Source organism: Ursus maritimus, unplaced genomic scaffold (genome assembly GCF_017311325.1).
Source record: "Ursus maritimus isolate PB19 unplaced genomic scaffold, ASM1731132v1 scaffold_25, whole genome shotgun sequence".
Lineage (NCBI taxonomy): Eukaryota > Metazoa > Chordata > Mammalia > Carnivora > Ursidae > Ursus > Ursus maritimus.
In genome coordinates this window covers 20,705,407-20,719,440 of record NW_024425008.1, presented here as the reverse complement: position 1 = coordinate 20,719,440, position 14,034 = coordinate 20,705,407, and the positions used below count along the sequence as shown (strand labels likewise).

The 14,034-nt window shown below is 37.7% G+C and overlaps 1 protein-coding gene across 3 annotated transcripts in view; it reads right to left on the bottom strand.

Moving 5' to 3' along the window:
- The window catches only part of CEP128 (centrosomal protein 128), a 377,231-nt gene that overhangs the window by 24,741 nt on the left and 338,456 nt on the right, over positions 1-14,034 (bottom strand). For all 3 annotated transcript variants that reach the window (XM_040641592.1, XM_040641593.1, XM_040641590.1), the window contains 2 exons: positions 4,933-5,010; positions 1,259-1,372 (listed from right to left, as the gene is read on the bottom strand). In XM_040641592.1, coding sequence (XP_040497526.1) covers positions 1,259-1,372; positions 4,933-5,010 — 192 coding nt within the window. The remainder of the gene's footprint in view (positions 1-1,258; positions 1,373-4,932; positions 5,011-14,034) is intronic.

The following is a 14,034-nucleotide window of genomic DNA, read 5'->3' as shown; positions in this document are numbered from 1 at the left end:
AGGATCTGCTATACAAGACAACAAGGTCGCTGTTATAGTCAATAATCCCAGATGATAAAACAACAACAACAACAAAGGGAAAAGGCACAAAGTCACAGGGCGCCCTTTGCACAATAAGAGCATCAATAATGTGGCATAACTGTGTTGTTTTTATCCGGGATGGGGAAAGTGGAGAGCTCATTTTAAGCATGCTAGGGAAGGACTTATGGAAATGAACACTGTCTTTAGATCCACTGAGCATTCTATCCAATTACATTCAGAGGAGGGAAGACGCTTTTTAGAAATAATTACATTTGACTGTAATAAGCGAATATATACAGTGTAATGAATATTCATACATATTGAGGTCTATAAGAATATAAAAAAGACGGAAGAACCTTTACCTTTTTTTTTTTTTTTTTTCTAAACTGACTTGGGAGTGTACATTGGAATATAGATGGATTCTCTCTAGGTCAGTGTTCTGAATGGGGCAGGACAGTTCTGCTCGCTAGGGTATGTTTGGTAAGTGTCTGGAGACATGTTTGGGTGCCATAACTCGTGATGGAAGGCACCACTGGCATCTGGTGAGTAGAACCCAGGGATGCTGCTAAATGTCCTATAATGCATAAGACAGCCTCCACAACAAAGAATTATCTGGTCCAAATGTTAATGAGAAACGCTGCTGTAAGCTAATAACTGTTCAGGGCCAAATGGGTTTAAAATCACCCACACCCCAGGTGGATCTTGGGGAGAATCTAGAGAATGGTTTTATCAATATGGTCAAATCTTCCCAGCCTCCTGTGTTGATTCCACACTAATGAACCAGAAGCTGAAGTAGTTGTATGCGGTTCATATCCTCAGGAAAAGCATGATTGTAAACACCAAGGTTATAGTTTACAAAGTACTATGTGTTACCTGACCTTCTGGAGACTTCAGCACTGAGAGTAGCTAGACTTACGCACAGAGGAGGGCAACCACCTATGCTGAGCCTCTGACCAACCAAGACACCAGGGTTCTCCTGGCACATGATTTCTTAAGCAACATCAATGCCAGAGACAGACAACATGTTTAGCAACAATGGCATAAAATCAGAGATAGTTCCCAAGTAAAAAATTATAGGTACGATCTCTGGAAATTTTATTCTCTACTCCCACGGAATTGAAGATTAAGGAATATCTTTTCTTTTACAAGCACCCTTACTCTGCAGGGGCAGCTTAGAAGGCTGTAGCCACAAACATGGATAATGCTCAAAGATGAAAATGTATATAAAGGACATTACTTTGAAGCCTCTGACTCTGTACTTGCTGTCATCTCGGCGCTGCTGAAGAGATTCTCTGTGAGCTCTGTATTTAGAATATCTCCCATCAATTCTCTCAGAAAAACTGTGGGAATCCTGAAAAAAAAAAAAAGTCAAAACCAGTATATGAAAGGAAAATCAGTACTTGAAATAAGAATAAGAAAGTATTGATAATTATAGGTGGTTAGAAAGATCTAGGGCAACGATAGTTGGCCAAGGAGAAAGAAGAAGATGGTGGCTCTATGCTACCTTAAAAATAAAAACAGGGTCCCACTTTGGTTATGTGCATTCTTTTCACAACCAGTCCTGATGCCTGGGTGGCTCAGTCAGGTAAGCATCTGACTCTTGCTTTCAGCTCAGGTCATGATCTCATGGTCGTGGGATCAAGCCCCACGTGGGGTGGGCTCTATACTCAGTGTGGAGTCTGCTCCAGATCCTCTCTCTCCCTCTCCCTCTGCCCCTCCCCACCTCGCACATGCACACACTCTCTCTCTTAAATAAATAAATGAAATCTTAAAAAAAAAGTTACCTTTAAAACTACAGTCCTCTTTCATCATTAATTCTTAAACAACATTCTACCCTGCTAACCAATATATTATGTAGATTTTTAAACTGAAGGATACTTCATCTGTTCTCAAAAGCATAAAAAGATTCAGGTAGTAAAGAAATTAAGAAAGAAAAATGTCAAACTCATTCATTCATTCATTCATTCATTCATTCATTCTTCTTTTCCCCCCGTCCTTCCCTTCTTCCCTTCCTCCATTTCTTGGGGGAGAGGATGGAACATCGCAGTCATGACACCCAGTTATTTAGACATTTCTATTACGGATTAGGGAGAAACTAGAATAAAATGAGGGCAACTGATTTGCATATGTAAGAAAAATTATCTATAGGATTTAGTTCCCCAAATAGTCCCAAGGAACTTATTGAGTGTTCAAGCTGGAGGGGTATTAGAATTCCAAAGTTCTCATTTATATATATAAAAAGTTATAGCCCAGTGGAAGTTAAGAATTATTTGCCCAAGACTAGGTAATTTGTGACAGATTGGGCTTGAAGCCCAAAGCTATTTCCTTTCTACCATACCAAATATGTAAAGTTTAAATGTGGAATTGTAGGGCTGAACCACTTCTTTCAAAACAAGGTTAAAAAAAATGAGAGGGTCTATGACATGTTTAAAGAAAAAAGCCAAGACTATGTAAATAGGATGAGATTTGTATTTACTATAGCTTATACTTACTTAGTCATAGACTATAGTATTATCAAGAAATATACACGTGAAATATATCTTCATGTAGATGCTAGTAATGCCAGTGTGAGTAGGAACCATAAAGATAATATTGCTCAAGCCCCTCATTCTAGGGATGAGGAAATACCAAAGATATTAAGTAATTTTGATCCGAGTACATGAGCTCGGATCAGAGCTTATGGCTTTGGGCTCTTGTTGACAGCATCCTGATTTTTAGAAAGTTTTAGGTGTTTGAACAACATAAACTACATCTCATAATCTAAAGGCTTTATGCATTTTTATTTAAGACCACATCTAGTTGTTTCCATTAAGTTGACTAAATAAGCTCTTTCTAATCACAGAGGGGACTTGAGAGTACATAGAGAGTGGGTTTCAAGCTAGAGGCAGTTAAGGCAAAGAAAATGGGCTTTGTAGTTAATAAACGGAACTAGATCCCAGTTCCAACGACTTTACATACTCCAAGCTTCAGTTTCTTTGGCTGTAAGATGGGGGGGGGGGAATGCCCATGTGTAGGGTGTCCCTGAGGATCTGAAAATAAATATAATATAGTGTAAAATGTAGCTACTGCCTGCTCCATAGTAGTGCAGAATACTTGCTAATGAACTCCTTTCCATTTAAAGCTAAAGGTTTCAATTTTAATGACTAATTTTGGAAACTACAAGTACGAACTTTGAAAAATACTCTCCCTAAAAACTTCACTATATAGGCATCTTCATACGTGTGTGTATATATAAGCTAGACTTGTAGATAATCACTAGCCCATATGATAAAACAAATAATAAAACCTTTTGGTAATAGTAGAGAACTTTTAAATTGCACTTATGAATATTCTGTTCAGTGTACACTCCTGGAGAAAAAATAAGCTGTCACTGGAGGTTAAATTTTTTCTTTTTTATGCTGGTATAAGTTAGACATCTGTTTTTCAGTGGCAAATGTTTCCAACACCTTCTCTTGTCTGCCCTTCCTTCCCTTAGATGACTTCTGTTAGCTACAGAGAAAAAAGTGGAAGGGATATGGGTGTAACTATATTGCCTGCTCTCCACATTGGGTAATATGAGGGTAAGTCCAAATCACATCTCCTTGGACACTGGTTTCATAATCACTGACAGGGATTTAGACTGCAAATATATAATCAAATCATGAGAAAGAATCAGAACTTTAGCAAAATATACTAGAAACACTTTGTTCGTTCTATTTGTGATAGCCCAGATTTCTGGATCCTGTTCAACAATGTTTAGTTACTGAACTATCAAAATATTAATGAAAGGTTATTTTAAGATAGTGTAGATCTTGAGGGGTGCTTGGGTGGCGCAGTCATTAAGCGTCTGCCTTCGGCTCAGGGCACGATCCTGGTGTTATGGGATCGAGCCCCACATCAGGCTCCTCCGCTATGAGCCTGCTTCTTCCTCTCCCACTCCCCCTGCTTGTGTTCCCTCTCTCGCTGGCTGTCTCTATCTCTGTTAAATAAATAAATAAAATCTTAAAAAAAAAAAAAGATAGTATAGATCTTGAGAGCCACGTATCAGTGCCTCTGATAATCAACATGGCAGGATCAGGCTGTATTCCTACTCATTAGATTCTCAAATAATATGTTAGATCTAAACAAAACTTAAATGTATCATAAGTTATATTTTAAAGCCAATGTGAAATAAGAGGTTCATGGTTTTCAAAGAATATCTCACCATTGCTAGCTTCAGCCACATGGGCCAAGGTATTATAAATCACTACAATTGTCCATTATATATGTGTCCCTAAAGGGATATGCAAGGTATTCTCTGGCCTGAACCTTGTCTGGCAGGACTGGTGACAGAATCACTTGTTTTGCATGTCTCCTCTATGAAAACTTCAAGAAGTTACAGTAGGGTAAATCCACACAGGCAATTAATTTTCTTGATAATGAAATGATTTGTGGCTAGAGTTCTAACAATAAATGGCATGGGATATAAAATCTAAAACTGTGGATTTGAATTCAAATACCATAGTATAGCGATAACCTGTGTATTATCATATCTCTAAAACAAACAGTACTCTGAAAATTTGTAATTAAAGAAAGAAGATAGCCCATAAATTAAAACTGCTTGTCAAAAATGATCTATTGTCAATGTAATGTGTAACCTCTTTTAAATCTTAGGTGTTTCTAAATTAAAGTTAAAGCTTTAGGAAGCCAAATGAGCTTCCAGTATGAGGGTAAAAGTCTCTATTTTCCTCTACTTTGGTAATATATAAATTCCAGTATTTTCAATCCTGACTTAACAAATGTCAATAAACTCTGGTAAGATGGAGTATTAAGAGTCCCCAATGTTTTTTGGTCTTTCCTCCCATCCCTACAATCTTCTCTGCACATCAGGAAGATGCCAAACGTTCTCACTCAGACAAGAATACTGAAAGAGACAAGCCAACTTTTTCTCACTCTGAAGTCTTTGAAATCTTCTAGTAAGCTCAGTTTCTCAGGCACAGACTCCAGATGGTCCAAGGCCACTCGGGTACTCTGAAAAAGAAAACATAAGGAAACCAAACATTATAAAAAATTGATCAATACTCTCCGAATCCAAGTACTAAAAATCACTTGTACCATGGTTAGAAGCAGTTCAAGCTATATATTTAGAGAGTCCAATAAAAACATATAATAGTATTTCTAAGACATACATCTTTTTTCAGTCAGGAGAATTATTTCCTTTCACAGGGTATAAGAGATGCATTTGCAAAACTGATTCAGATATAAAAACTCTTCCTGGATAATTACTTTCAACTATATGCTATGAAACTTTCTATAGAGCATTTCATATTGATATTAATTTACAAACCTGCTTCAATGAACATCAGAAATAAAGCACAAAATAATATTGAGAAACAGATGAATTTGCAGTAACTTCGCTGTGGAGCGTATTAGACATCCTCATGTGTTGCCGTTACAAAGAAGAAAAGGGTGCTCAACAATTATTTTAGTTAAGAAAGAAGAGGTTCTCGTAAAACTTGGGAGAAACATCTGCAATTAAATATTTGCAACAAGGACACAAAATCCTGTTGATTATAAATCAAGAACTTCGTCTTTGATTAGCTGGCCACTGATATACACCGACCAATACAAACATTAAGAGGGAATGATCTGAACATTATTTTAAAGGCAATATGAACTAAGAAGTTGTAGAATAACCTTGAGACCAGAGAGTGTATCATAGGCATCTCTGCATTCTTAGTCCTGTCTCAGGGCCAGCACATCAATGTGTTCTTAGTCAATAGATATTAGCTTTTATATTTAAAATGAATTGCGATTATTCAATGAACTAAACTACAAACCCCGTGCCTGGTGCCTGGGAACAAAGCGAAGTGCCTTGTGAGAACCTGGATGTAAGTTTGCTCAGCGTTGTTGAGAAGTTCGTGGCCACCCAATATTCCAGGTACTGCTCCCCTACATCTCCCACGTGAATGGTTCTGAACAACACACCATGAGTGCAGGTGACATGTCTCACTTATAAGCGGAGTCAATTAAGAGCCTATGTGTTCCCGCTTCCATCCCAACCCCTGCCATGAGGACCTTGGAGGCCACGTGCTTTAGGTGGCAGAGCTACGAGAGAGAGGAGAGCTATCAGCCATATTGGACTTCATGTGAGTGAGACATCAACCTCTATTAGTTAAGCCATGAGATTTCAGGGTTTGCTAGTTATTACATGGCATAAATGCCTTAATTATTAAAAATAATGCCTGAGAATGACATAAACAGGTGGTCAACTGGCTCTTTTTTTTTTGGTGAGAGGAGGCTCCAAATTATGAATATATGAGGATTTTTTCCTCAGAGGGAGTTCAGTTTTTCTGGAACCAGAAAGGATTAGGAACTGGTGTTACCACCATTTGGTATACCCACTTACACGCAATCTTCTTATTTTAAATCCTCTATCTCACCCTCATGCTGTTGTCTGCCTTCACTTCCAACCCAGAGCTTCTCCAGAACATACACGTATGTCTCTGCAGGGTTTGTGTTGGGGCTGGGATGTAGACGGAGAGTTGCGGGTCTAACTCGTCCTTGCAGACATTTTCAATATACTCATTTCCATCCTCTCCTTCTGTACTAAATGGTACATCCAATCCAAAAGCCTCCCTAAAATTCTGCTGGGTGAATGATATTTGCTTTCTGTTGGTATCCCTTTGACAGGCACTTGCGTTTTTACCTTCTCTGTTTTGAGTCATTTTATCATTTTTTTTCAGTATTCTCCAACTTGGAAGTTACACGTCTTCTAGTTGTCACTGCATAGATCAGTGTTTCTCTTTGTTCATATTCTTATGCTTCTAATGTGATTTTTGAGAGAGCAGAAAACCCTAACTTCACCATTTTGAAACTGGAAGTTATATGTGCTGTTTCTTCAAGTTCATAAAATCTTCCTTTTCCAGTTCCATTTAAAGGATTTAGTATTTTCTTCCTTCTGCTTAACATTTATATGCTTGTTAGCTTTTTTGCCGCATGTGCTCACTTAAACGCCCATGCATTTTAAATGGCTTCATTTAACTTTTTCGTGTGTAGGAAAGATTTATCAAAATGACATGTTCTTAATACAGGCCCCCAACATGTAGGTTTAGGAGAGCAAGTAATTTTAGCCACCATATGTGCTTTATTCATTTCAATAGTAAAATTAATAGATTTCCTCAACAATTATATTGGCCCTTTAACAATAAAATACAATCCATGCCATGGTGATTTTAAAGCAAACTTTTTTTGCATCAGAAAAATATCTTCTTCATAAACAATGATTCCAATAGATTGGTAGTCTGGAAACTTTATTTCCCTTTTTTTAATCCCATAAATTTTCTCCTTCAGAAGTGACCCTCTGAACTAGGGAGAAGTATGTTAAACTCATTTTGTTCTTAAAATAAGCACATTATTTCTTTCCCTACTGTAAAATTCAGCATGTTATGCAAATATTTTTGTTTAAAATTTTCAATCAACCAGGTGACTGCATGAAGAAATTTTTTCTTGCGTATTCTCACATACTAGTTTATTTTGACTATTCGATAGTTCTTGGATGCACATTCAAAATGGCTATATTTTTTTTGAGTGAACCTTAAAAAGCTCCTTGGCTCCTACTTTCTTAAGTACAGTTATTTTTCTACTCTCCTCCCCCATCCCTTACATCTCCATTAATATCTTTAAACTTTTTCATTATCTATTTTAGTTGTGGTTTACTTTACACTCCTTTTATGTGTTGTTTCTGAGTATCTTCCTCAATATCGGAAATAGTTTCTGGTACACATGCCTTTTCCTTCATCCTTACAGTCTTGTCAATCAGGTGACATCAAATGTATTATCTAGATATCACAGAAGGATCCACAAGACAGAGATGGCACAGTTCCTGTTCTTTAGGAGCTTTTAACTTACGGGGGTGGCGGAGGGGAGAAATCTGCATATGCAATGGATGCAAGAATTACACCAAAAAATCCACGGCATTTATTTTAAAGAAATTGCATATACAGATGCTGAGATTTTTAAGGCATCTGCAACAATAGGATATGAAATAATGAAGACAACGAGTCCAGGCCTGCAGGCATCTCATGTCTCATAATTTCACAATTAAGTGATATTTAGGGGGTATATTTATTTTCTGATTATTGTCTCTCTCTGTATGCATGTGAGTGTGCTTAAAACTATCACTTTGGCATATAGACTTTATGCATACTCACGTTCCCTCTTTTTTTTTTTTTAATAACATGAGATTGTCTGAGGTTCTATGATTAGAGTCTGGTCACATTACATGTCACTTCAAGTTCACTTTTCCCCAAAAGCTAACAGTGCTGGAAAAATGGAACCAATAGCAGATGAATAATCTAAATAAGGAACTTGTTGGTTTTCAGATGCCATAAGGACCTACACGGCATGTTAGTTCCTAGGGCAAAATACCGCACGCAGAGTCAGGGAAACTTTTTATTTTTTAAGTTGGTTAATTATTTCTGCTTTACACAGTTTAATGCTTTAAAGGGCAAGTCCCTACTACTAAAATTAAGGGAATAATTTCTCCAGTTTATTCAGTCATGGCACTAGCAAATGACAGGTGCTTAACTTGTCTTTAATTTTCTTAGGTCAATTTTCTAGAAGAACTAAATGAGACACCAAAGGGTTTAAAGACGATTTCTCTTTTGAAAAGTTTACAAGATACTAAATTTCATATCAAAATTGAAAGCAAAAATTCACAATTAAGAATCCATTTAATAAAGAACCAATGCACTGTGTAGAAGACGTGGTTTAGCTCAGAGACTTAAGGAGCTGGACTTCCACTAAGCTAAGAGCAGTGGCAAAGCAAATGATCAATTACTCCTAATTCTGTTTAGTAGCGTAATGCAAGACTGAACCATAAAAAGGTAACTCCGTTTCGAATATACTTCTTAATCCTCACACCATCGTATGCTGTAGATATTATTGTTATTCCCATTATACAGATGAAGCAACTGAGAACCAAGGTGTAAATAACCTCGTCAGTCATGTGGTGGCAAATCTGGGATACAAATCCAAGCAGTTAGAATTCAGAAATGGCAGTGTTCTTATTATAGAAATACTTTCATGGTAAATCCCCAGGACCTGAAACACTGTTTAATGTAAATTCCTAATCCCTCTCCAGCTATCAAATGTTGGCACCCAGAACTTTGGAGTTATGTCCCTGATTGGCTTATTAATGGAAGAGACATTTCAAGATGCACACGGGAACAGGTTCATCGGGCCAGAGCAGAAGAGTCTGTGCTCCAGACCACGCATCCAAGCACACACCAGCACAGAAGGGCTCAGGATTTTCCTTCTTTTCCTTTGAAGTTAGCTATGAGATTCAGTTTTTTGATACTCACTAACACACCCTTATTTCTTTTTTCGTAACATTTTGCAACAGCATAGCACACTATCTGGCCACGAGAGGTGCTCTGGTAAATGTTGGCTGTAAAGACAAAGGCAGAGTTACCACTCTCTGACTGACCCACCAAATCTTGGCTTCTTTATTAAAACCTGAGAAGCGGAAGTTTGAGGTTTCATTTATTTTCTGTAGACTAAGGCAAGATCAAGTGGTAGGAACAACAGTGAAATTCAGAAATCGTGTCCACTTGGCTCTGTGGCTTTTGCACCTACAGGCAGGTTTAGCTATCAATCTGTCCAAGAGGGCAAAGAATAAGCTGGCAATTTTTCTATTCCAGAATCTTCAACACACACCAAACTGCCATGTACTTGAGCAGTTTGTACTGGTCGACGGTATATTTTTCCTTAGTTGTTCCTTTGTTTCAGACTACAGGGAAATGGAATAATGAATGTAGTATGACAACGTAAGTAGCAGCAATTAGGAACTAGAAAGGGGCTTCACTGCGGTTGTTAGTTTCCTGTCTCCTGCAGAGAAAGCTTAAAGAAACAGATTTAACCATGGGTATACTTTGGTAAATATTCTTCTCTTTGTAAAAATGCACATGTGTTTATTTTCTTCGGAACATATAACAACTACCATTTTCTGAGAGTGCTACTGCAATCATACGTTTTGAGGTTTAGATGATAAATTAAAGGAGATGCTATATTTTTATTTTAAAAGTAAGTGTGTGCATTTTTGGCATTATACAGATGTTAAATAAACAAGGTTATGAAGCAGTTTATTTGGGTTCAAAAATGCAATTCTATTTCATTTGGAAAGAGATCCACTGCAAAACTTTCTTGACAAATGGCTGAAAGCTGGTAAGAGGACCTGAGTAAACAAATTTCAAGGGGAGGAAGGGTGAAATCATAAAAAGGACAGACTGTCTGCCTTTTTACTTGTGGGGACTCTATCCAGCACAGCTGTATCGGCTTTCTAGGGCCCTCTTTTCATCCAAACTGTATCAGGCACTCACTGAAACCAAATGGAACAGTAGCAGAGACTAGGCCGGCAAGTTATTTTGTGGACGTACATCCTTCAGAGGGGCCTCAGTGCTCGGAGTTGTGTGGATTTCTCGGAATACCAGAAAAGGCCTCTATTTCTAGATTGTGTACTTTAAGAGAGTTCTAAAAATCAGACACCCACTTAGATACAAGTGTTTATGTGTATCTTGGAGTAAGAGGGTAAATAAGGCTTGTTATATAAAAACACCAGTTCATGTGGCAAAATGACCTCAGTGACTATATTTGAGCTAAAATGCAGAATTTTTGTCAACAACAAATTCTATGTCTTCATATAACACCATTCTATTTACAAGTAGTAGAGCTCCTTTAAAAAGCACCCGTCTATAAAATTTGAGAACAGGTGGCATATCTTCATTAAAAACTAGAATGAAGAAGGGTTTCTAGATCTTTTCCAACTCTCATTCACAATATTTTTAAGTGAACTATACGAAACTTACAGAATTTGCTATTCCAGATTACTGCTTTCTTATTTTTAGACATGACCAAATTATAAGTCATAGTCAACCCATGATCTTATTTTTAGATTAATTGGGGAGGGTTTTTTCAGTAATACCAAGAATGAGTTGAAGGGAAGACAGAAGGAATAAACAAACATATCTCTTCCCCTTGAGATTCTCTTTCTATGATTTTCTTGCCACTCCCTGATGTGAGGGAAAAATCACATCTGAAGACAAGTGAGGACGAGTTTAGTGTTCTCTGTATGTCCTTACCCCCCGGTCCACAGGCAGGAGGGTCTTGAGATCCACAATCTAATTTCTGTGACATCACTTTATTTCTTAAAATTGAAAATAAAATTTATTCCCAAGGCCAAGAATTTTAAGAACATTTGCCTCCCAGCTGTGATTGCATGTTAGCCAGGGGCACACAGTATATGCAAAGACTTCCTGGAAGTGATGGGGTTTAGCCACTTCTGCTACGGTGGCAGGTAAAGAGACCGCGCTTCTGATTTATTGTTCCCAGGCGCGCGTTTCACTCTGGCAGATGAAGAACAGTGGTGAGGTGGAAGGTATGCTGAACCCGAAATCCGCATACCTGATTTGTGGATATGCGTAGTTCCAATAATGTTACTCATGTTTTTGTGGTTTGGGGAATATCACTTTTCCCTGCCCTTCTAGGCTTCAGTCTTTTATTTGCAAAACGGGGATAAATAGTGATGGTCTTTATTATCTCATACCCACAGGGTAGCTGTTACTATTAAGTAAAAGAGTGAATGTGAAAGCACACTGGAAGTTGTCAAATACTTTCCAAACAGCAGATATTTTAAAAAGGCTGATTTGTGAGGTACTGTCAACTCCGGTAATTCTCAAATGCAGAAGAGGAGGTCAGTGACAGTCTAAAATTACAACTAATAAAAATCTGTCACAGAGTTTGATGCAGAAACAAGGCAAACTTAATTAAAGCTATATCCAATGTTTAGAAATACATTTGCTGTTCTACAGACATTATCCAAAACACAAAAGTAATAGGAGTGTAATGGCACATAAATACTTTTATACATACTGTGCCCTCAGTGGAGAACGTTCCCTCCAGTTTCCTTATCTGGCTAAAATTTTTACCCCCAACATTACGAGCACTTTCAAGCATATTGGAAATCTGAAAGAAAGTTACAGAGATCACCCATATACTCATCATCTAGATTCTACTATTAACATTTCATTATATTTGCTTTACCACATATTAATCCATTTATCTATCCCTGTGTATCCACTAACCCAACTTATTTTTTGAATGCCTTACAAAGTAAATTATATACATTAGTATACTTTCCCCTACAGACTTCAGCATGCATATCATCAGCTCCACTTGGACTTTTAATTTTTAAATGTAAAATTTATGTTCAATGAAATATACAAATCTTAAGTAAACCGGTTACATTTTATTATCTTTTATTACTTCCTTAGGGAAGGCTCCCCTTCCGTTACTGATCCCATCAAACGAGCTCTCCACTGCACCCTGAGCCTTTCCTTTACAACACTACCAGAATATTTGTGTGATTATTTGATTAATGGTCATGCTGACACTGGGAAATAAGCATCACAAGGTAAGACATATCTGTCTTCACTGGCCACCGTGCCCCCAGCACTCTACCCAGTGCTTCCATAGAGGTGGTATTCAATAACTACTTCTTGAATAGATGAATGAATGAATGAATGAATGAATGAATGAATGAGTCTTATTTAGTGATGGAAACGTTCTCATCCATTTATTCAATCTGCAGACATTTAGTGAATGCCTCCTCTAAATCGGACATTGTTCTTCTATAGTGAGCTGAGAGCATACAATAAGATGAGGCCAAAGATACCTTTGGGGCAAGATCTAAAGCGGGCCTGTTGGCTGCAGTAAACTTTTTATATTTAATTCTGGATGAGATCAAAGGTCTTCTGAGGACTTTGAGCAGAGGAATGATACGCTTTTATTTACAGCCCAAAGTAAACCCTCTGATGTAGTTTTCAGATTGCTAGTCCCTCACCCCCATGCAGGAGAACTCCTGGAGTCTGGGGGAACTGTGAGAGGGCGAGACAGGCATCTCATTCCCAAGTTAGAGTCCTGCTGAGCAGTAGACACTCTGAGACCCACCTCACAGTCACCATCTGGGTGCAGCTCCATGAGAAATTTACGAGACAATGCACCGTATCCCTAGAAAGTGACTGGTGCCATATCAAAAGCCCTTGATTTACCCTAAAACGTACTTTCTGACTGTAAGCATCTGAAAATGTCCTAAATGTCCACAAAATGGTTTCTCTAATAACGTTATTTAGATTAATCAGATAACATTTTTATTGTGGTAGTCTTCTATCTGAGGTGAGGCAGCAAGATACAGTGGAAAAAATCACTGATTAGAAACCAGGAGATACAAAGTTCTATCCTACTTTGCCATAACCAGTTGCAAGAACCGGGAAAATAATTTAACCCATGGGCTTCAGTTTCCCAATCAGGGAAATAGGAAAGTAAGATCTAAAAATCTCTAAGAGACCTTCTGACTGTAGCTTTAGTCACTGTGGCTTTATCTTCTTTTCCACAGTATGTTGGAGGTCTGATTTTTAAGCCTAAGAGGTTGCAAAGAATGTAAAACATGGTTTTTTAAAGAGTAAGTAAAATAAGGAGAAAATCACATATGGGATTTTGAGAGTTAATACATACCCAAGAATACCTGTGGGTTGGAAAAACCTTCACTCCTTTATAGCAGAAAGCAAAGCTAATGCTTACATAAGAAAAACAGGAAGAAAGACATTTTTGATCTTCTTGGGTGTTTGCCCCAGCAAAAAACTCCAGATAGTTACCATTTTGTATTTTTAGAACAGATACTTCCAAAAGCAGGGGAAGAATTGCTTTCCATTTTTTTTTCACTTTATAACTGCCCTTAAATATGCATATATACATTCATTCATATATATCCATCTAAATACTGCTAATCGGCTTCCAGTTCTATTATCATGAATATTACTCCATACTTCTGTTTCTGTCCAAAAAGCTTCTGTGCAATCATGACTTTGCACATGAAGCCCATCTGTCTGAATGTTCTCCACACACTGCTTAAATTAGCTCACGGATTCTCCTTCTGCAAGACTTGGCTTGGTCGCTACCTTCTCTAACATGGCAGTTAGAAGCATGGGCTCTTGAGGC